General features: G+C 41.8%; 1 protein-coding gene and 1 pseudogene across 1 annotated transcript in view; one reads left to right on the forward strand and one right to left on the reverse strand.

Annotated features, from left to right (window-relative positions):
- The window catches only part of LOC143989159 (cytochrome P450 2A4-like), a 71975-nt gene that overhangs the window by 26553 nt on the left and 20114 nt on the right, over positions 1-25308 (forward strand). Inside the window, exons 4-7 of the mRNA XM_077489189.1 lie at positions 5332-5492; positions 5727-5903; positions 16188-16329; positions 19217-19404. Coding sequence (XP_077345315.1) covers positions 5332-5492; positions 5727-5903; positions 16188-16329; positions 19217-19404 — 668 coding nt within the window. The remainder of the gene's footprint in view (positions 1-5331; positions 5493-5726; positions 5904-16187; positions 16330-19216; positions 19405-25308) is intronic.
- On the reverse strand, positions 5065-5289 carry LOC143990668 (U2 spliceosomal RNA; annotated as a pseudogene).

The raw sequence follows: 25308 nt of genomic DNA on the forward strand, positions 1-25308 counted from the left end.
TCAGTGCCCGACCTGGCACTGGGGCTGCTCGCTTATCAGATTGTTTCGTGGTGTGCTTGTCGTTCCTCGTTGTGTACGGCGTGCATTCCACCGAATGCGACCCACAACCAAGAGGACCGGAATTTTGTGTATACGAATGTGACCAGGTACCGCCTCGACGTACGTTTAGTTTTCACACTTCCTGCAGACGTCTACGTCTTGTTGGCTTCGGGACACTACTTGTGCTAGCCACTGCACTAGCTTGAGCTGCACTTATGGGACTTGCCCTGTCACCAAGTGTTACTGCAATGCTGGTGTGCCTAAGACCAGGATGTACTAGGCCACTGGTGCTCGCCAATTCACCAAAAGGTAGAGCAGCACTAGTATCGGCACTCTGCTGCATACAGGAATCATCATGATATTGTACCACCTCAGCAACTTGGGCACAGAGTCGGGTACACCTTACCTTAGCAGGGACCTCTACTCCATCGTCAGAGCTATCTGTCAGGGTAGTTTATTGAGCCTGATACTGACAGTGAGGACACCTCAGCGCACTCATCTGTCATGCTGAGTATCCTGTAGGACTCTTCACTAATGTACCTTTTGTTGGGTATTTTGGCCACTAAATTTACAGGTACCTAGTGCGAATCACAAGCAAAAAAGCACCTGGCTGTCAGGGACTGGTTGAACCATTACAAATAAAATGTACCTGTAGGCCTGATCTTGCTAACACTGTGATTTTGCCAGAAAACACCACAGGGAATTCTTTCTTTTTCTTTTTTTTACACTGTGATTTTGTGTATATCACAAGTGACCGTGATCTACTGTCACTGCACTTGTTGGGGAGGCGAATGGGCTAAACGCAGGTGCTGGCAGGTGTCAGGGCTGATCCTGCTAAAGCTGCATTTTTGGGGACATTATACTATTGGGGTGTCGCTAGTATAATTCTACACTGATCGAAGATATTGATCCGTTCAGAGATTATACCAGTAATGGAGGTTTATAGTGTGTGTGTTACTGGTAATCAAAGGGTTAAATGTGATAATGAATATGTGGTGGGCAATCTGATGCTATCTGGGATTAATTGATTTTACTCACTGTGTGTTGTCTCTTTTCACGCTGGGAGATCAGTAGATTTGACCCTTTTATTGGACAGCATGGTTTAAGCTAGTATCCCCTTTAACCACTTCACATCCCACCCATTGTCATATAAAGTCTGCAGATGGGATCTCCCATCCTGGGCAGGCGTCATAGGATGTCCTTGGCTTCCCAGCAGGATAAGGGGCGTGTGAGCCTGCCGCATCACCAAGGGGGCGATGTGCGCTCCTGGCGGCCGCGATGTCCGCCGGGTACCCGCGATCGCTCGTGCCAGAGCAGGAACGTTGATCTGTGTGTGTAAGGGGAAAGGAGACAGATCGTGTGTTCCTAGTATATAGGAACACTGAACGGTCTCCTCCCCTAGTCAGTCCCATCCCACCACGGTTAGAATCCCTCCCTAGGTAACACATTTAACCCCCTTGATAGCCCCCTAGTGTTAACCCCTTCCCTGCCAGTGACATTCATACAGTAATCAGTACATATTTATAGCACTGATCGCTGTATAAATGTCTATGGTCCCAAAATATTGTCAAAAGTGTTTGATCTGTCTGCCGCAATGTCATGATAAAAATCGCAGATCACCACCATTACTAGTAAAAAAAAGAATAAAAAAGCCATAAATCAATAACCCATTTTGTAGGTGCTATAACTTTTGCGCACACCAATCAATATACGCTTATTGCGATTTTTTTATTTTTATTATTTTCCCAAAAATATGTAGAATAATACATATAGGCCTAAACTTTTTTTTTTTTAAATTGGGATATTTATTATAGCAATAACTACAAAATATTGTGTTTTTTTCAAACTTGTTTCTCTTTTTTTGTTTTTATAGCGCAAAAAATAGAGGTGATCAAATACCACCAAAAGAAAGCTCTATTTGTGGGAAAAAATGATACAAATTTTATTTGGGTACAGTGTTGCATGACCACGGACTTGTCATTCAAAATGTTACAGCGCTGAAAGCTGAAAATTGGCCTGGGCAGGAAGTGTAAATGTAGAATGGTGCCCAGAAGAATAAATAACCAGGTCATAAGTCCCAGCCTTTGAGAGGCTACAAGGTCAAATTTTTTATCAAATCCCAACAGGGTGCACAAAAAAATAAACACCACCTGAACCAAAAAAGTAAAAAGGATGTGTCATAGGTCCCCTCCCAAAGGGAAGGTTTTCAAGCTCTTGAAGACACCAAAGTGAATCAAAAAGCGCATGTGAACACACGTAGGCAGATGCAGTCTACTTTCTCCAATGCAGGTGGTGCTCTTCCACAGCTGCACTGCAGTTGTAGAGGAAGTCAAGAGGAACATGGTTCCTCTATGGTTTCCTGGGTCACTGTGGAAGCTATTGAATTGGATGCTGTCGCTGCATGTGGTTCTAGCAGCCATCTTGGGTCAGGCAGAGCCTATTTAAGGCCCTGGCTCCTAGGTTTGGTGTGCATTTTATTAGTGGGTAGAGTAGGGACAGGTACCCCATCTGTTACGGTCAGAACTAGTGGCAAGGAAAGGTTCTTGATGAGGAGGGAAAGTGGCTAGGCCACACTCTGCCCTTCTAACAGATGCTGTCAGTTAGGCTGAAACCTGCTCTCTACATGCTGCTGGATCTGTGAGTGTTCACAGTTGAGTTGTCTTAGTTACATAGTTACATAGTAGGTGAGGTTAAAAAAATACACAAGTTCATCAAGTCCAACCTATGTGTGTGATTATACAGTATGTCAGTATTACATTGTATATCCCTGTATGTTGCGGTCGTTCAGGTGCTTATCTAATAGTTTCTTGAAACTATCAATGCTCTCCGCTGAGACCACTGCATGTGGAAGGGAATTCCAAATCCTTGCCGCTATGACAGTAAAGGACCCTCTACTTAGTTTAAGGTTAAACCTCTTTTCTTCCAATTTTAATGAGTGGTCACAAGTCTTTTTAAACTCCCTTCTTGCGAAAAAGTTTATCCCTATTGTGGGGTCACCGATATGGTATTTGTATATTGAAACCATATCCCCTCTCAAGCGTCTCTTCTCCAGAGAGGATAAGTTCAGTGCTCACAACCTTTCCTCATAACTAATATCCTTCAGATCCTTTATTAGCTTTGTTGCCCTCTGCTTTGTTAGCAGCAGCTTGGCATTGCATGACATTGCTGGGCCTATCATCTACTAGGATCCCCAGGTCCTTTTCCATCCTAGATTCCCCCAGAGGTTCTCCCCCAGTGTATAGATTGCATTCATATTTTTGCCACCCAAATGCATTATTTAAACAATTTTCTACATTGAACCTCATTTGCCATGTAGTTACCCACCCCATTAATAGTTGCATACTATAGTTACATACTGGGTTTATAGTGAACTGCCTTTGTTTTATTTCAATATAAGTTCTTTCATCACACTTGGAATATGCGTGTCATTCTCCCTGCACCATGATGCACCCTGCCTATACACATACACACACACGCACACAAAAAAAAAAAGTGCACTAGGGTGTATCTTTGGTCCCAAAGTGTATAGACCCTTCTGTGGCCCTTAGGCCACAAGGCTACTGACAGGGGCAAGGTCCACCTAACCAAAAGACCCGGAAGACCCCGCTCCTTATTGTCAGCCAAAGCCAATGCCTTAAAGAAGATGTACACCCAATTCATTAAATTTGAGCTAAGCACATATATCTGTAGTGTTTTGTTATCTCTCTTCAAAGCACTGTTCCCCGTAGCTGTGTCCTGCTCCATTCTTCTGTTATCAGCCTGATAGCTTTTGATAAGCTCTCCGAGACTGAAGCCAGATGTGTGTCTTGGGGGAGGTTGCAGACTGCTAAACTATTCACAGGCAACCTCTGCATGTGTGGGGAGGGGGTGTGTGCCTTTCCTCCAATCGGCTCTCTCAGTGTCTAGCAATAATCCACTCCTACAAATGAATGAAAAAGTGAAAAATCTAACAGGACATGCACTTTCTAAATAGTATATAGAGGGGAAGACAGAAGATATACATGTAAAACCCCTGTGATCCCTGTGTATCATCTTGGGCTGTTCACCTCACTGGGTTTATGTGAGGGTTTACATTCACTTTAAGGCTTGGCAACAAAAATTGCCCTGGTCCTGGTCCTGCAGTTTTTCACAGTGTGGTCCAAAACCTATAGCAATATTACAAGTGATCACCACTCCTGGGGGCACTTAACACCACAGACTCTCTGCCTTCCCAATCCCTGGTCAAACAAGGCAGCATCATTCAATCTAGTGCTCATTGGAATCCTCCACACTGGAGAAGTACTGCCAACCCACACCTTACATGGTGTGTGCTCAAATCAGATTTCTTCCCATAAAGGAGATCCCTTAGGACCCCATCATACCAGCAGGGATACTATTACATCAGTCATCCCAGCTACAACACTTGATCTTAGCCAAGAGGCAAATAAACTCCCAAAATATATGGACCTTCCTTGACCCCCCCACCCATGATTTAAGGTTTCTGACATGGACAAGGGCACCCTAGGCCATCTAGACAAAAAGCCTGGCAGAAACTCTCCTCGTGGCTAGCTGTATTAAGGGCTCTCCCAAACCAAAAGGAGACACCATACCACACCACTTCCCCTAGACTTTAGGTTAGGGTAGGTCTGGTAGGGCCACAGCCTCCCATCCGTAATGGATTGGAAAAGGCACATATAAAAATAAGAAAGTGATGCGTGGATAGAAAAACAAAAAGGTGGCAGTGTATAATATAATGGCTAGGCCTTGCGGCCAGTTAAAAAAAATTGCTCCAGTCTCAGCCAAAAGACCTAGGTCATAAGACATAGTGCAGAAAAAAAATAAAGTGGAGTCATGACCTAATGCAGTTTCACACATTTGGGTCGCAAACCCATAGTGTTAATCTAGCGTGGCATAGTTGCCACTCTCAGGGGATGTTTGCCAGCACATGCTCTTGTATTTCCAGCCATCAGCCCACCCAGGAAACGCCACTCAAATAATAAAGTGACCCTGAGCTCTCCACACACTAGGGAAGTAATACCAAACCTTATCCAGTGAACTCTTAATTTGGATTCTGATGAAGGTCCCTAAGGACCCCCATCTTACCTCCAGAGATACTATAGTTGATAAGGTTGAATAAAGATAACAGTCCATCCAGTTTAATCTCTGTCAGCCATTCCTGCCAAAAGACCAGAATGACAGTGGAGAGCCCCTACTGGACACCGATAAAAACAGTTACTATACTTGATCTTAGCCAAAAGGTTGAGAAGCGATAAGATCCCATATTGTATTAATGTTTATTCCTTGCCTCCCTAGGTAAAGCATTCAATCCGCACACAGTTCTCGGGCGTGCGGTAAACAATGTGATTAACTTAGTGGTATTTGGGCGGCGATTGGACTATGAGGACGAGAACTTCCTGAAATTTCTCTGCATCACCAACAATCTGTTACATTTTGTCCGAAGGCCTCTAGGAGTGGTCAGTGCTTTTTTTCCTTATTTAAAGCTTTACTGGGTTCAAAGAAAATTATACAGCTACATCTGCATCTACAGAGGCTGGTGATGACTTGTTTTAAAGCTCTTTTACTGATTGTGAATATATGTAAATACCTTCCTGTCCTCAGTTAGGGAATAGGTTAACTTTGAGAGTAAGCTATAGAACTTTTGTATACTGTACTGTATAAAATGGAAATTTGCTCTTCTCCCTTCCCAGGCATATGCTACATTTGAAAATCTAATGAAGCATCTTCCGGGTCCCCATCAGAAGGTGTTTGTAGACTGTGAGCATGTGAAATCTTTCATCAGTGAGGAAATTAACTCCCACAGGATATCTCTGGATCCAGAGTCCCCCCGAGACTTCATAGATTGCTTCCTTATTCAGGCTAACAAGGTAATGGGCTGTATACATGAGGCTGTACCATTGGTTAAACTACATTGTTATAAATTTCAAAGTTATACGTTTCAAAATGAAAGTGAAACCCCAGCCAACATGTTTCAAATTCAGGACAGGGGACAGGTAGGAAGAGTTAAAACCTAATTCGGCTGCCTGGCCTGTGTGCCATCACTTTCTGTATGGCCATAAAAAAAGATGCCAGATTATCTAGCCCTTCAAACTTTATTCAAGAAGATTATGGAAAGCCTTCTGACTTTTATGACCTCTGCAGAAAACAAACTCCAATTTTAACACTATTTCTACTCACTTTCTGAATTCAGTTATTACAAGTCGTAGATGTCAAACAAGCCATGCCTACAATTCGACCTATTACTAATTCTAAAATAAAATGGATTGCATAAAAAACAAGAATAGAAAAGCTAGCTACAAAAATGTTAGGAGACTGCAATTTATGTAGGTGTGATTCTTTACTAGCTGGATCTGTCATGTTCTTGGCTTTTCCTTTCCAACAGTGACCGAGTTTCAATGATTTTCCTGCCCTGAAAAAATGACTTCCAACTACAATTCCACTTATTTCTGCTTTGACAGTTTGAGGGTCTATCAAGTCGACCCTTGCCTCACCTGCTATTTTTCAGATCTCCGCCTTGGTCCCATTTAGGCCTCACTTGAGTTCTATTTATTCTGTACTTGACCCTCTGGCACTTTTCTAATTATTCTAGCCTGACCTCAAGATCTTTTTGGATTTCTCAATTCTCAAGTATCTCACCCAATACCCACTACCCGTGACCATTGTGCTGAAGATCCATAATCCTCTGCAAATGTATCAGGGGAAACCTAGAACACACACATAAAGCATTCTATAGAATTGACTGCTAGAGATAAAGTAGTGATGCAGTGATCCATCAATGCTATTGTCCCCCTTCATACCTCCAACCCATGCCACTCCCACCCATTCACAAACTTAATTCAATCATAATCTTTTAAACCCAAGGGTCTGTTTACTTAACTGAGTCCACTGTCACATGGCCCTCCTGGAGCTTCTCTTTAGGCAGCGAAGACTGATAGTTTTATCACTGCCCCTTAGTATGATGTAATGCCCCCACTGGAGTTTTCAAGAATCTTTAAGGACCCTAACAATAGGTAGCCAATGGGAAGTATTCACATCACCAGACAGTAATGTGGGCACCTGAAGAAAGGCCTTTGCAGTCTAGTCAAGAAGAAAGACATGATCATGGACTAAGGTAATACATTTGTTTTTATTTATTTTTTGTTTTGTTTTTTATTACTGGGGCAATTAGATTATAAAGTGTAGAAGTTAGTAGGGTAGGTCCCTGGCCAGATAACTGCGTTAAGATAATTTTATGGTAAAGCCCAGGTGAGGTTCTAACACCATTCAATCTCTTCATAGTCCTGTATCCCCCCCCCCCAATCAAAAGGGAAGCACATTACTGGTGAAATAAAAAGTTTTATTTGACAAATAATAATTAAAAACAAATATGTACTCACATGAATCTAATGGGGGGGGGGGGGGTGCCTTTCACAGCCTGTCACAGCCTGTAACAGCCTGTCACAGACGTATGGCTATAGTCTTGGCCAGAGACACAGCCTAGTAAATGCCATTTCTAGTAAATGCAATTCCTGTTGAATACTTCCTCTGCACTGTTAACAAGCATGCTTGAAAAACAGAGCGTTCCAGCTCAAATATCTTCCGGGCACTGTGGTTAGGTATACCTACATCCCTGTGACAGAGATAATCATGGGTCACTTCCACACCTCACATGGCAGGTGGCCACATCTCTCAGCACACATGCCCTCAGAGGGCATGTCTGTCCAGGTCTGGTACTTTGTTTTGTGCACTAGTGTAACTTTGGTGACTATTTTATTTTTGTTTATTCAAGCCCACAATGCTGTGCACAAAAACAAAATACCAAAGTGAACCAAAAAAAGTGTATGCATACACACACAAGATAATGACAGGGGCAAGACACACTTAAGGCCCATACACACGATCAGACTTTTTGACAACAAACATGCAAATTAGCTGTTTTAAGGCAACAACCGACCATGTGTACGCTCCATCGGACAAACTTTTTCGGTTTTCATCGGACAAAAGTTCGTTCTGCAAACAGACAAACTTTTCGGCAACAAAAGTCTGATGGAGCAAAGTCCAATCATGTGTACAGAAAACCATCGGATTTAAGTCCAAAGTACAAACAGGCATGCTCAGAACCAATGCAAAAGATCAGACAACAATACAGAAGTTGACCAAAGTTGGCGGTAAAGAGAAGAAAAACCATGTGATTTGGTGAAAGTTGACTAAAAAAGTCCTGCCGTGTATATGCAATACAAGTTCATGGCCAACGCCCTTTGGACAGAAATCCACGGGAAAGTTTGTTTGAAGTCCGATTGTGTGTGCGAGGCTTTAGGCTCATCTTGACAAAAGTCCACCTAAGCAAACCCTGCACCTCATGGTCAGCTGAAGCCAAGCAACAAGTAATAGGTGAGGGGCTGTCCTGAAGAGAGAAAGTGAGGAGGGAACCTAAGAGCCACACATCCTTCCCTTAGACTTTAGGGTAAGCCTGAAGACCCACACTTTTCAATACAAGTGAAATAAAGCACGCAAAAAAGTGCACAGTGTAAAATAAATAGGAAAAAATTAAAAGGTTTCAGTGCAGGTGTACAAGCTAAGCCTTGTGGCCTGGTAACAAAAATTGCCCAAGTTTTGGCCAAAAGGCCTAGTCTATGAGGCACTGTGCAAAAAAAAATAACAAAGCGTTAGTATAGTGTCCTTAAGTGGAGTTACAAACACATAGTGCTAAATCGGCACCCCCAGGACACCATGCCCACAGAACGCTTGCCACTGCAGGCCCTCTGCCTTACCAGGCCTCAGCCAAGCAAAGTAGCACAGTTCAAATCAGGGGACACTAGACCCCTCAGAATTCTCAATGCCTCCACCTCAGTCAGTGGGCACTCTATTTTCTATTCCCATGATGAATATCCCTTAGCACCCTAATCTTACCAGCAGGGATACTATACAGCCAGCCATCCCATCCAAAAGGCACATTTTCCTTAATATTTGGATAACCAAGTCTTTTTTCCATTAAGGCTCTATCAGTCCTTTTTGCCACCCAGGAGCTGTTGCAACTTCATGGGCTGCTATGGAGGTAGATCTACCACTGGTAATCAAAATCCAACCACTAAGACCTCATTCACACTCCTCATTGTATGCATAAAAGAGTCTCAGTTTTTATTGTAAAGCCATCTTCTATCACGGGGGATCCTGACAAGAAAAATAAACTCTGGCTTTTATAACTTAAAAAAATAGCTTTTTTGGCTTGCGTTCATTTAGCCTAATAATGCCTACCAACATTTGGTACCCAGGGCTGCTGGTCTCCCAGCTTTAAAATTCAGTGGCAGAGAAATATATAAACGATTTATGATCATTTAGGGGGAAAAATCAAGAAGGTATACTCTTAGCTACCTCCCCAATTCTACCCTTTTCTTACCACACCGTGCTGCCATATCCATCCCTCCCACATAATTACCAATTCAGGCCCAATATGGGCATCCTATATCTGTGAATACGTTCACTGTTCTAAATTACAGTGAGTACAATAAAGATTAATTCTCACAATAATTAACCCCATTCTAAAGAAAACAAAAAAAAAGAGAGGGGGGAACGGGTGGAAACAGGGGACAAATGCCCAAATGGGGCGTAATCGATTACCTATGTGTTTTTTTTCTTTTGTTTGGTTTACTTCACCAACACAGGGGTGGTTAGGGGAGCTGGAGGGGGGGGTGTAGTGCAGGGAGCAGGGATTAGGCAGAGAAGCCTGGTAACCTCTTGATTATATACGGGAGAAAGGTCGGAAAGAGTATCAGTACGAAGAAGAGGGATGCCGCCACCTCTCACATGTCTCTTGCCTCCTTTCCTAGGGAAGAAATATGATCTACGGTGCCTTGAAAAAGTATTCATACCCCTTGAAAAGTCCCGCATTTTGTCATGTTACAGCCAAAAATGTAAATGTATTTTATTGGGATTTTATTTGATAGACAAACACAAAATGGTACATAATTGTGAAGTGAAAGGAAAATGATAAATGGTTTTCAACATTTTTTTACAAATAAATATGTGAAAAGTGTGACGTGCATTTGTATTCCACCCCCCTGAGTCAATACTTTGTAGAACCACCTTTTGCTGCAAATATAGCTGCAAGTCTTTTGGGTATTACTCTCTATCAGCTTTGCACATCTAGAGAGTGACATTTTTGCCCATTCTTCTTTGCAAAATAGCTGAAGCTCTGTCATATTGGATGGAAAGTGTCTGTGAACAGCAATTTTCAAGTCTTGCCCCAGATTCTCAATTAGATTTAGGTCTGGACTTTGACGGCCATTCTAACACATGAATATGCTTTGTTTTAAATCATTCCATTGTAGCTCTGGCTGTAGGTTTAGGGTTATTGTCCTGCTTGAAGGTGAACCTCTGCCCCAGTCTCAAGTCTTTTGCAGACTCTTAGCCCTTGTACACACGGTCGGACATTCTGACAACCAAATCCGTTGGATTTTGTCCGACGGATGTTGTCCGAAACTGTTGCATACACACGGACAAAGTTGTCGGAAAATCCAATTGTACATAACGTGATGACCTTATTTTGTTACGACGGGACTACGTTCAGGCTAGTAGCCAATAGCTTTGGTCTAGGAATTTGATCCGTCGGAGTAGGCTACACATGATCGGAGTATGTCCGATCGGAGCATGTTGTCGGAAAATTTTATAGACAAGTTGTAAAACTTGGTCCATCGGATATTCCGATGGAAACAGTCCGATGGAGACCACACACAGTCGGATTATCTGACAATACGGTCCGATCGGACACATTCCATCAGAATCTCCGACTGTGTGTACAAGGGCTAACAGGCTTTCTCCTAAGATTGCCCTGCTGAAGAAAAGCATTCCCACAACATGATGCTGCTACTACCATGTTTCATGGTGAGGATGGTGTGTTCAGTGGGGATGGTTTATTCAGGGTGATATGCAGTGTTAGTTTCCTGCCACACACAGCGATTTGCTTTTAGGCCAAAAAGTTAAATTTTGGTCTCATCTGACCAGAGCACCTTCTTCCACATGTTTGCTGGGTCCCCCACATGGCTTCTCGCAAACCGCAAATGGGGCTTCTTATGGCTTTCTTTCAACAATGGATTTATTCTTGCCACTCTTCCATAAAGGCCAGATTTGTGGAGTGCATGACTAATGCCACGTTCCTCACGATCAGAAAAAGATATGATGGTTTTTCCGACGGAATTCTGCTCAAACTTGGCTTGCATACACTCGGTCACACAAAAGTTTGCTGAACTTTCGACCGTCAAGAACGCGGTGGCGTACAACACTACGATGAGCTGAAAAAATTAAGTTCAATGCTTCCGAGCATGCGTCAAATTGTTTCCAAGCATGCGTAGGAATTTTGCGTGTCAGTGGAATTGCTACAGATGATCGGGATTTCCGATTGAAACTTTTTCCGTTGGAAAAATTGAGAACATGTTCTCAATCTTTTGCTGGCGGAAATTCGGCCAGCAAAATTCAGATGGAGCATACACACGGTCGCATTTTCCGACGATAAGCTCTAATCAATCTTTTGCTGGCCGAATTTCCGTTCATGTGTACATAATAGTTGTCATGTGGACAGATTCTCCCACCTGATCTGTTGATCTCTGCAGCTCCCCCAGAGTTACCATCGGCCTCTTGGCTGCTTTTCTGATGAATACTCTCTTTACCAGTCCTGTCAGTTTAGGTGGATGGACATGTCATGGTAGGTTTGCAGGTGTGCCATACTCTTTCCATTTTTCGGATGATGGATTGAACAATGCTCCTTGAGATGTTTAAAGCTTGGGAATTTTTTTTTATTTTTAATTTTTTTATATTCTTTATTTTGAAGTTTTATATGCATATACAAACATTCTATATTGAGCAAAAAACCTTTTGCAGTCATTATTAATATCCCGTATATATAACATGCTCCAATCCCTCCCTTCTCCCCAAAAGTAAAAAATACAAAATGAAAGACCCCCCCAGTCCCCTCTCACTTCCCTCTCTGCCTACTCTATACTTCCATCAGACCTAGGTACCTCACTGTTTTCCTAAATTCAAGCCATTGTCACCATGTCCTTTGGTATTTCTCCCTTCTGTCATATGTATTGACTCTTCTATAGTTATCGTCCACTCCACCCTCGCTATCCACTCTTTCATTGTCAGGGCTTCCTGGGTTTTCCAGAGACATGGAATCAAGGCCTTGGCTGCGTTCAACTGTTCAACTGCGTTTTAATCATCTTGCCTGTTATATAAAAAATTGCTTCTCTAATTCCATCTCAGTAGATTTGTATTTTAGTGCACTCTCACCAGAGATGAGAAAAGGTCCCCAGTGCAGAACATCCCCTCCAACAAGTTACAGGGTTGTCTCTACCATAGCCATGCAATCTCTGGGGGGTCACGTACCACTTGGCGAGCAACTTATAGGACATTTTGGATGTTTGAGAATCCTTAGCTACTGAATGGACCAACCTAATTATCTTGTTCCTGTGTTCCTCGTTTCTTAAGGGGCCTATATCCTTTTCCCATTTTTCTAGGTAGGATGGGTATTCATGGTCGGCATCCCGCATCAGTATTTTATATATTTTTGATATCCTTCTCACTATACTTAAAGGGGACTTCAGCAGCTTCTCTAGGGGTCTCAGTTGTCCCCTTCCCCGCAATGGTTATGGTAGGGCTTGTGCGAAGTGTTGTATTTGAATGTGTTTCCATTTGTCTAGTGGTTTATTTCCCCATTCCCGAGTGATTTCCATGTAGGTGTATAATCTATTCCCTTTCATCACATCCTGCAGTGTTATCACCCCCTTTTTAGCCAACCTACTAAAATATAAGTGCTCCTCTTTCCATGGTAAAAAAAAAAAAAAATTGTATCTAATAGTGACATTAAAGGTGAATTGTTGTCCCAATTATGTCTCCTACATATTCCATCCCAAATCTTTAATTTGTTTTTCTACATAATATTTGTATTAAATCCTAAGTCTCAGTGTTGTGGTGATATCCATATCATTTTACTTATGTTTGTTCTACTTAGTGAAATTTCTAAGTCAACCCAACTCTTCTCCCACTTATTGTGTAGCCAGTCTGCTATTCTAGAAATCGCAATTGCTTCATAATATTTTTTAAACTCTGGCGCTGCTAGTCCCCCTCTGTCTTTTTCTCTAGCCATTATGTTATACGCGATGCGGGGGCGTTTGCATGCCCAATTGAATTTCAGTACCATGGATTTTAGTTTTCTAAAATAATCCTGAGGGAGAGGAATTGGAATCGTTTGAAACATATAAATTAACATGGGGAGTGTAAACATTTTAATTGCATTTATCTTTTCGGTCCATAAGATTCTTTGTGTCGCATCCTACTCAATTGATCTTTAATTTTGTTAAGTAAGGGGATATAATTAGCTTCGAACAGGTCGCCTAGGGATGATGTCAATTTTATACCTAAGTACCCCAATTCTTTCTTACACCATGTAATTTGGCTTGAATTATTCTCTGCTCTGCTCTCCTTCTGGTAGGGTTAAATTTAAAATCTCAGATTTGGCCGTATTTATTTTAAAGTTCGTTAATTTCCCATACTGCTTTCATTTCTTCAAGACTATAGGAATTGTTATTCTGGGCTTAGAGATGTAACAGAGCAAATCGTCTGCAAATGCGGCTACTTTATACTCCCTATCTCCCACCCAAATTCCTTGGATATCTTGGTTTTTAAGTATTGCAGCCAAGAGGAGTTCCAGCGTGATTATAAACAGGAGTGGCGAAAGGGGGCAACCCTGTCTTGTCCCGTTGAATAATTCAAGGGGGCAAGACCGGGTGCCATTTACTCTGATTCTGACAGTCGGATGGTGGTAGAGGGACTCAATCCATCTCATAATCTTCTCGCCCAGCCCTAGATATCTTAAAGTCTCAAACATGAACCCCCATTCAACTCTGTCAAAAGCCTTTTTGGCATCAATTGACATAAGAACTGTGGGGGTGCCCTTCCTGAGAACTTCCTGCGCCAAGAGTATAGATTTTAATGAATTATCTCTCCCCTCCCTCCCCTGCACAAACCACACTTGGTCATTATGAATCCATTTCAGTTAGTATAATTTCAATCTTTCTGCTATTATTTTTGCAAAGATCTTTATATCTGTGTTTAATAATGAAATGGCCTGCAGCTCCCTAGAGCTGCTGGATCTTTACCATCTTTCAGAATAAAAGTAATATATGCTAGAATTGACTTCTCACAAAGCTTCTCTCCCTCTCCCACTGCATTAAAATAATCACATAATTTGGGGACTAAGTTCTTAGAAAACTTTTTATAGTAAAGAATGGAGTAACCATCGGGACCCGGGCTTCCTCCCAAGGCTATAGTCTTGATTGCTCTCTTCACTCCCTCCTGCGATATGGGGGCTTCCAGCCCCTCCATCTGCTATTTCTTCCCCCTGGGTAAGTCCAAATCTCGTAGCTACTCCCTTATTGCTTCTCTCTGCTTTCCCTTGTCCTATCCTTTCTGCCTTATATTATAGAGGGCACTATAGTAAAAGTGGAATATTCTGGCGATGTCCGGGGAAGAGAGTACCATCTTGCCCCTCTCATCTCTGATCACCGGTATAAAGGTCCTATTCTTTTTTTCCTTAACCCTTCTCACCATCCATTTACCTGATAGGGATATTTTTTTATAACCTGACCCTGCTTTAAACTTCTCCACAACTTTTATCCCTTACCTGTCTGGTGTGTTCCTTGGCCTCCATGATGCTCTTTGTTCACTAAGGTTCTCTAACAAACCTCTGAGGTTTTCATAGAACAGCTATTATTATACTAAGATTAAATTACACACAGGTGGATGCTATTTACTAACTAGGTGACTTCTGAATGCAATTGGTTCCACTAGATTTTAGTTAAGGGTATCAGAGTAAAGGGGGCTGAATACAAGTGCACGCCACACTTTTCAGATATTTATTTGTGAAAAAATTGTAAATCATTTATAATTTTCCTTCCCCTTCACAATTATGTGCCACTTTGTGTTGGTCTATCACATAAAATATCAATAAAGTAAATTTATGCTTTTGGTTGTAACATGACACAATGTGGAAAATGTCAAGGGGTATGAATAATTTTTCAAGGCACTGTATATGTTTTAAGAATATGCTTCTAGAGGATACACCTTTAATTATATATTTGTAACTATAACTTTATTGTGGTGTCTATGAAACCCACATGGTTTTCAATTGTTTTCTTTTGCTTATTCTATGAAGGTTGTTTAGGTTTTCAAATTGTGTTGTATTGTTGTAGCTATTCTTTAAATTAATAAAACAAATATTATAAAAATTTTGTGGCGAAAGACACACCTACCAAATTTAGGAACGTCTGATCCTGCTGGCATCACTTTAGAACGTCAGACGAATATAAACTTTTGCTCTCCCAAAAATAGGCCACAGCCCAAGAAACCAAAGCGAAGACATAGTAAATCCTCCCCTCATCTACCCCCCGCATTCATTCAAATTCGGTAATCCCCTGTTCTGTACCATACATCGCCCTGACAAATATGTGATGGTTAAACGCACCCTATAACCTGTTATTCCCCTACCTGCCCCAATCCCCATCCCACCCCTTCCTATCCCTTATCCCCCCCACCCCTTCCTATCCCTTATCCCCCCTACCCCATCTGGCTTAGAAAACTCTATCTCCTAGATACTCCCCAAAGAGGGGTTGCTAGTGGTCCGCACCCCCACATAACACTCAACACACCAGTAGCAAATAGATACTGATATACTATTCTCCCTCTATGTGTTCCTACGGTATATTGTTTCCGCACTGAGAAACATAGGCAGACTCACTAGTATGAATGCCATGTGGGCCTCATGCCCCCACTTACTTAGGTCTGCCGGTTAAAGGATTTTATGTTATGTTTAAAACTATATGTCATAAGCTTACTGACTATTGGTTCAAACACTCGCAATTGTGTTAGACTTATGGCACTTGTTTATTATTTGTGCAATACCAATTGGTTATTGTCCTCGGTTTATTCTATCAATAGCACACTGTATCGTTGTGCTGTAAGTTCAGTTGTATGTATCACTTACAATAAACTTTCTTTTGGAAAAAAATAAAAAATAATTTGTGGCAGGGAGTCTTTGAGGCGCTGCACACCACTGCTGGAAGAAATGTCCATGAACGAGCCTCACACAGACTAAAACTCAGAATGCTTCTAAATTGCAGGAAAAAGATATGAAGAACAGCGAATTCTGCCAAGGGAATCTTCTGATTTCTGTTTTTGAACTTTTTGTGGCTGGAACTGAGACCACATCCAGCACCCTACAGTTCGGCTTGCTGGTGATGATAAAACACCAGAAGATTCAAGGTAAGGTGATCAATGATCAGCAGAGGAACAATCACAGGGTGTTCAAAACATTGGTAGATTGAAAAACAAACAAATGCCAACCCATCTTTCTCCCTCTACCCGGTCCTCAAGGAAAGGTCTATTTTTTCTGTAGCCAATGCCAACTTATAATGTTAAGAGACAGTATAATGGTTTTGGGACAGCTTTACATTAGCAGTTTCTTGTTTAACATTTGTGGGTGTTTAACCACATCCCACCCTTCCTATAGCAAAATGATGACCAGGTGGTGGCTCCACTGTTCTGACTGAACGTCATATGACATCCAGCAGAGCAATCCGCTCGTGCACACCCCCCCCCCCCCCCCGGAGAGCAAAATGCAGTGATCAATGGTGCAGTGTGTTGCTTTGATACACCGCATCTCCGATCACAGTAAAGAGCCTATGATGTAGGCTCTTTACCGCATGATCAGCTGTGTCCAATCACAGCTGATCACAGCGTTACCAGGAAGTGCCAGTTATCGGCATTCTTCTATTCACTGCTGATAGGGTGTGAGTGGAGGAGAGCTTATAAGTATCTCTCCTGATAGGGGGTCTGCACTGATAATCATTAAGTGATTATCAGTGCCCATCTGTGATGCCAATCAGCGCCTACCTGTGATGTCACATGTGATGCCAATCAATACCCACCTATGATGCCAATCAGTGCCCATTGGTAATGCTTGTCAATGCCCATCAGTAATACCCGGCAGTGCCTTTTCATCAGTGCTGCCTATCAGTGCCATCTATCAGTGCCCAGCATTGCCCATCTGTGCTTATCAGTGCCACCTATCAGTGCCCATCAGTGCTGCCTATCAGTGCCCATCAGTGCTGCATATTAGTGCCTCCTCATCAGTGCCCATCAGTGCTCCATAACAGTGACAACTATCAGTGCCCATCAGTGCTTCATATTAGTGCCTCCTCATCAGTGCCCATCAGTGCCTGTCAGTTCAGCCTCATTAGTGGTCATCACCAGTGAAGGAGAAAACCTACTTCTTTACAAAATGTTATAACAGAAATAAAGAAAATCTTCGGTCTTTTTTCATTTGTTTGGCAAAAAATAAAAATCTCAGGGGTGATCAAATACCACCAAAAGAAAGCTCTATTTGTGGGGGGGAGATAAAAATTGGGGTACAGCATTACATGATCACATAATTGTCATTCAAAATGCGACAGCACTGAAAGCTGAAAATTGGCCTGGGCGGGAAGGGGGTGAAAGTACTCAGTATTGAAGTGGTCAAGGGATTGTTTACACTTTTGTTGCCCTCTAAAAACTGATACGCACTTGAATGGGTTCCATTTGGAGGAGGTACTGGCTGCTGAATGCAACATGGGATATCATTTTTGCCGCTGATATACGTGCCCTTCTGCCAACGTATATCAGTATGAGCCAGTCGGCAAGTGGTTAAAGTGTGACAGCGCTGAAAGCTGAAAATTGGCGTGGGCAGGAAGAGGGTGAAAGTCCCCTGTACTGAAATAGTTAAATTCATCAGACCAGACCACTTTCTACCATTGTTCCAAGTTGCTCATGTGCCCATTGTAGGCACTTTTGGCTGCAGACACAGGTCAGCATGGGAACCCGACCGGCCTGCAGCTACACAGTCCCATACACAACAAACTGCAATACTCTGACACCTCAGAACCAACATTTTCAGCAATTTGGGCTACAGTAGTTCTTCTATTGGATTGGACTATACAGGTTAGACTTTCCTCCTCACTTGTATCAATAAGCCTTGACCACTTATAACCCTATTCACTGTTTTTCCTTCCATGGACCACTTTTGGTCGGCCTGACCAATGCAGACCAGGAACACCCTACAAGAGCTCTGACCCTATCATCTAGCCATTACAATTCAGACCTTGTCAAAGTCACTTAAATCCTTACGCTTGCCCATCTTTTCTGCTTTCAACACATCAACTTCAGGGACAATATGTTCACTTGCTGCCTAATATACCCCACTCACTTTCAGAAGGCACTGTAATGAGATAATCAGTGTTTTTCACTTTACCTCTCAGTGGTTATAATGTTAGGGCTCATCATTGTATGTTTAATATAGTTAGGCCCCTTTCACGCGGACGATCCGCTTAGGTCTGCCTGTCAGTTTTTTAGGCGCACCTGAATGGATGATCCATAGACCTCTATGGAGCAACGGATGTCAGTGGTGACATGTCCGCTGACATTCGACCTGCACCGATCCGAGAAAGTGTGATGGAGGAAAAACCTAATTTTCCATCCGTCATCGGATCGGGTGACAACAGACTCTACGGTCTGTCTTCATCCGATCTCCCAGAGATGGACCTGTCATCTGCCTGCTCAGCGGGGATTGGCGGAGCGATCCCCCGCTGAGCAGAGCGGGCTCCGTACATGGACACGTCCGTGTGAAGGAGCCCTAACTGTCATATACAGTGACATTATTAATAATAATAACAATAAAACAGTGTACCAAAATAAAATACTTTTTATGTCCCTGAAAGTAAATATCATTTAACTATGCAGCTTTGTCATAAATATTATTATTTTTAAACTAAATTTGGCCTGGGCACCTAGGCATCAATGACCTCTAATCAAAAAGGGTTTCAGTGTCCTTCAAACTTGAAGCACCTGAAGACGGACAACAGTGTAAATTAAACAGTAAAGGTAACTTTACAGTAACCACACAAGCAGATAGGCAAATAGCATTTTTTTCCTGCAGATAATCCTGCCGTTCAGGAATCACAATTGTTAGGATTCATAAACCATGTGACAAGTTATTCTCCTAAATACTTTATCCCTATTTCCTAATAATTATTCCACAGGGAAACAGAGAATGTTTAAAGTTGCACATTTTAATTAAAATACTGTTGCATTTTGGCATATTGTATTCTTTTCTCAGAGAGGATACAGGAGGAAATAGACTCAGTCATTGGGCCAGGTAGACTCCCCAGCATCACCGACCGTTTAGAAATGCCGTACACCAATGCCGTCGTTCATGAAATAATGAGATACTTAGACCTCGTCCCAATGTCACTTGCACATAAGGTAACAGAGGACACCAACTTCAGAGGCTTCACCCTCCCCAAGGTGAGATCCGTTTTATTTTGCTGATCCTGCCAATTGCACGCAGAATGCAAACTCACTGTGACCAAAAAAGAAAAAAACAGTAATGAAAGATGGCTTCAGCTCTGATCTCCTCCCAGAAGAGGTCCCTCAGACATGTTTCTCCCCTAGTGGGCTTAATCAAAGATGTGCTGTCCATTGGGGGCGAAACACATCTGAGGGACCTCTCCTACAGGTGAAGAGCAGAGTTTAAGCCATCTCACATTACTGGTTTTGTTTTGGTCACAGTGAGTCTGCATCCTATGAGTGACTGGTTAACATTTTCAAGGCAACACACTGACATCTTTACTGCCATAGTGCTATGTGCTGGGTCTTCAGTGTGCCTTTGTACCTTTAAGGAGGGGTAGGCTCCTTCCAGGTCCACCTGCCCTCTGCCTATCCATAAAATGCATGTGCTCTCATTGTAGAGACTCAATGAAGTTAGAGTTAGGGGCTACAGAAAACAGGGTGCCTTGCCAAGGGCCTGTAGCTTATGCATGTATTTGCAAATATGTGCAGACTAAAGCCCTGTTCTTAACGCATATTGTTAGACAGGTCAATTTGATTGGTCACTGGCTGGTTGGTAAGTTTGAGCTTGGAAATTCCTTTGTATTTATTTGACATACCTTGCCCTTCCAGGGCTCCTTAATGTAATAGACCAGTTATAGGCGGGGGCAGTGGGCACTTGTTTGTAGCATATTGTAGCCTGGAAAGCTGTTTTATACAATCTGCACCAGTTCATTACATGCCACATTGTCTAATATCAGTGATAAGAGCATTCAAGTGGTACATTTTTGTTTGTCTACAGTTCGACAGGCCTGTTTTTGTTATTTTATTTTTTTATTTGTAATTAATTAATTAATTAATGTGTTTATTTTTTATATTGAAGGGATCTAACAAAATATTTTTATTGATATAGTATATTTAACAGGACAAAAGGAAGCTAATAAGATAAGTTAATTGTTTGGGTTTGTATTCATTTTAACAAGGTAAATTATCTACTGGAGGTTTGTGGAATTTTAGGTGACTTTATATAAATAAGGACAGGGCTAGGGAAACATTAAACCTCTCGGTCAGCATTTCTGTAACATTTTGTATCTCTGTACTGGATATGGATACAAAATGTTCTAGTAAACAATTAACTTTTGAACAATTTGACCTTTTTTTTTTTTAAACAAATAAAAGTATAGATTTACCTGTCTATCCAAATGTACTGTATAACTGACCAGCTGAGAGGAGACAGCCATAGGGGGTTATTTACTAAAGGAAAATCCACTTTGCACTGAAAGTGCACTTGGAAGTAAAGTTGCTGTAGATCCGAGAGGGACATGCAAGGAAAATAAAAAACAGCATTTTAGCTTGCACATGTGTAGCGGCCATAACCCTCTGCAGGGCGGCCTTAACTTTTGGGCTTACCGGTTACCTCCACTTGGCTTGTTCTTCCACGTCTAGGGGTACCCACCCAACAACTTTGGACGCTGACACCAATAAAGTCCTTTTGAAAGGTTTTTATTTGCAGGGGTAACATCCAACAAACACAGTCTCGTATGGGAACAGAGATCAAGAGTAAAAGAACCTAGGCACCCTGAACTGCAAATACAACAAAGTCTCTAGTGCCACCCAGAGAGTAGCCACTCGCAACTGGGTGCTTCAAGGCTGAACAAATCTCTAGCCAGGGATTATGGCAGTCAGCATTTGATTGAGAACTTGTAAAATCTCTGACCTTGAACAAGTTGTAACTGAAAGTGAACAGGAACCTTTTTCCTCAGTACCTGGAACATCCTCTGTCTCCTTGATAGTACTGGAAAAAGCGTGGATTCGTCAATGTCCTTCCCAACTCAGTAACCAGGCACTTCTCAGGATGCCAGCTTCTTGGCCCTCCTCCGAAGAGTCCTCCCCCGGTCACTTACACAAGCTGCGGTGCCCCTCCAAGCCGAGAGCACACCCGGACACCTTGAATCCTCCCTCAGTTACTGCGCCTCGGACCAGCCGGTTCCGAGTCTCGGGAACAGACGGATCCCTACCCCAGACCAGACGGGTCTAGTGGGGTTAACCAACCGAAGCATGTTGCGGAGCGTCGAACGCTCCCATGACCGGGACCCCTCGCGGGGCTACCCTGGTCCAGGAAACAGGAACAGACCGCTAGGGCCTCCCGAACGAACTCTCTGTAGCACGTGACCTCAACATCTTAAGTACCCCTCCCCAGACTCCTCAGCAACAACATTTATAATACATGAAATGACCCAAATTAATAAAAGCAAAACAATTGATGCTAGGGTATATTATACAGCCGATGCGTTTCACAGTTGTAGTCACTACTTCCTCAGGGTTATATCCTAAGCATCCATGTATCTTAATACTTACACCCAATTAGCAAAAGGCAGAGACAGGCAGCATTCAATGTCAACACAGGCAATGCCAGAGTCACCTCAGTGGTTTAGTGGATGTTGAACCATGTGAATGAATAAAACGATCTTATAAAATTAATGTGTCCAAATTGGTCAAGCAGCAGTTTGTCAGGCGATGAAAGAAATTAGAAATTCCAGCTGGTAATAGAAGCCAGGGGAAGAACCCCTCCTGAAGTCAAAACAACAATGGTCGCCAGGTACATCTGCATGCATCCAGCCATGCCATCACGATATGAGTCATGTCATGTTCTTAGAAGTGCTTGCAGTGACTTTCATTCCACCAGGTATGTCAGAGGGACTCGTGGTTCTTCTTGGACTCAAGGCACAGAACAGAGAACCCAAATTACAAAGAAGCTCCTGGGGGGGACACAACATATATAAAAACAAATACTTAAGGTGGTTCCAAGGGCAAAAGTGTTTTTTGCATTCTCTGCAGCAAGGTAAAAAACCTTCCAAGGCAGCATCCCCGAGCCCCCCCCCCCCCCCCCCAAACACTTACCTGAGTCCTCTATCAATCCAGCACTGTGCTTATCTGCAGAATCACAGCTCTTTCTTACTGTACTCACAGGAGGTTATGAGAGCAGGAGGAGCCACTCCTGCTGCTGTCAGACAAATCTTGTAAGGAGGGAGCAGGGGCAATGGCTGCCTTGGAACACAAATGCCCCATAGCAGCTTGCTTGCTATGGGAGTACTTGGAGAAGAGGAGGAGGGGACAGCACCAGTGACAAGGGACCACTCTCTTCAATACCATTCTACCCTGTACTGCAATGCAATGCATAAATACATTACATAACAATACAGTCCAATTACACAAATAATTTATATTCACTCAGAGCAAGATATTCCGTGTGCCATCACGTTGTGCATGATCTCAATTTATCCCATAAGCAATATAGGGTTCATTTACTATAGCAACGGTATTCACTATAGCACTGGTAAAAAAATACTCCCAAAATCTAATTTATTATAGTTCCCCGAAAACAAAACCTGGAGTAGTGCATGTGGAAATAATGTTTAGAACATGATATAATTGCCTAAATGCCATGGTACTGAAATATGTGGTATGTTGTGTAATGATAATCTGTTTTTAAACTGTGTGAAAAAAATGATTTCTACACTGAAATATCTTTAAAAGTCGGAAAAGAGATAAATTCCCTATCTCTGTGTAGCCAATACAACTGAGCATGATCAGACCTGCAAACAGCTCTCAATTAAGCTCTCATGGCTTTTTTACTGGGCACTATAGTAAATACCAAAATGTGCGCTGGGCTAAAATGCCTTTTTGAAAATGAAAATTGGTGCTATTATAGTCCAATGCAAGTTTCAGCCATTGATTCTAATTGTACAATTGTAACTTCCCCAAGTAAATTATTTTAATGTTGAGATTAAATGTATCTTTCTCTGAAATAAATGTTCCTTGCAACAGTGTTGCTGCTTCTATTTTGTTTTTTCTCATCTATTTTGTTTTTAAGAATGCTAGAATGTGGAATGCTGCTTTGGTAAAATATATTTTTTCTCTGTCACTTTCAATTGTTTCAATTGTTACTCTCCATCTCACAACAATCTTTACCCAAACTCACACAGGTGTCTTTACAAACCACAAACAATACCATTGCTGATGCAAATTTAAAATGGGTCCCAATTTTGTGTGTTTTTTATCATTTCCAAATAATCATAATTTGAGACCAAAAAAATGTGATATGTGTACCAACATCAGAAATCAAAATGTAACCCACAAAAATTAGAGGATAACATCACTATTCTACACTCACCCAACAAATATCACAGAATAAATCAAGAAAAATAACTCTTGAGTAATGTAATTCCACCTCCTATATGTCCAAAGAAATGCAGTATTTATGTATATTTATTTGTAGGAGGTTTTCACATGTGTCAGCTATGTGGCTTAGAGGTTAAAACTTCTGCTTAGCATCTCTGAGGGCCTGGGCTCGAATCCCAAACATGCTGCTTCATGTAGAGAAGTTGTCTCATCTCCCAGGTCCTAAAACTATGTCCACCATTGTAAATCTTGACAAATGTTGGATAGCAGGTTCTTAAATTCTCCACAGACAAATATCTGTCGGATTTTCCGAGCGTGTGTACACAAGTCCATCGGACAAAAGTCCAAAGTACAAACATGTATGCTCAGAAGCAAGGACAAGCCATGGCGCTCGTAATGGAAAATTAACATTCGTGACGTGCAAATCATGAAATCTCGAAATGCAGCACACATTTTATTTAATTTTTTATTTTATTTTTTGGTTAAATAATGATTTTGTTTGGTATATTTTCTATATATTTGGATGCATAGAATGCACTTTTTGGTTAAGTTATATTGGCAGATAGCATGTCTAATTTTCTTTTCTTTTTTTAATGCACAATAAAAAAATTGTGTAGAATAATACTTGGCTATGTGTTTTACTTCAAATGACAGTTTGGGAGTAGACAGTTAAATTTTAAAAAATACAATGTAAAATTAACAGGGGACACCAACATATTTGTAGCTTTGATCTTAAAAACTAGGGGATAATGGTGTTATGGTAACTTGCACCAAAAAAAAAAAAAAAAAAACTATCGTAATAATATTATTCTTGATATCACTAGAAAAAAAAAGTCTTTGAAAATTTGTTTGCCATGACTCCATTAGTATCACCAGCAAAGCAGCTTCATTATTATCCCATTAAAGAAGCAGAGAATGTGCGCTGCATTTTGAGACTTCATAATTGGCCGCGTCACAAATGTTAATTCTCCATTACAACGCTAGTTTTTCAAGACTGACTGCTTCCAGCTCGTCCTTGCTACTGAGCATTCGTGTTTGTACTTCGGACTTTTGTCTGACGGACTTGTGTACACACGATTGGAAAATCTGACAACAGACCGATGTCCATGGGAAGTTTTAAAGCCTGCCATTCAACATTTGTCCTCACTAAATCCGACAAAAATTGTCCGATGGAGAGTACAAACAATTGGATTTTCCGCCAACAGCCTGTCATCACACAATTCCCGTCGGAAAATCCGATTGTGTGTACGAGACTTAAGACCAATAAATTGTATATTGCTTGTGACACTGAGCATGGCTATGGACTTAGGGCTGGTTCACACCACTGAGAAGCAGATAACATATGTGAGGCTGCCCACTGCCTAAGTGGGTAGCAATTCTATCTAGCAGCATTGGGATAGCTGGTTCAATTCCCCAACATCCTAATGCTTGTGTTGAAGTTTATATGTTGTCCCTGTGAGGGTTTCTCACCACAATCCAAAGACATGCTGGCATTTTATTTGTCTCCTGTCAAAATAGTCTCTAATATAAGAAAGTTAGTTTTGGACTTGAGATTTGAAGCTCATTGCAGCCAGGGACTGATGTTAATGTTTGTTAGCACTAATCATACCCAGGGACTTGGACATTTTAAAATTGTAGGGTTTACACTGCACTGGTACATATGCTTAGAAAACTGTTGCTTTGTTTATGTGCATGCAGATG

This window comes from Lithobates pipiens, unplaced genomic scaffold (assembly GCF_037356315.1).
Source record: "Lithobates pipiens isolate NorthernLeopardFrog02 unplaced genomic scaffold, aLitPip1_a1.2 Scaffold_18, whole genome shotgun sequence".
NCBI lineage: Eukaryota > Metazoa > Chordata > Amphibia > Anura > Ranidae > Lithobates > Lithobates pipiens.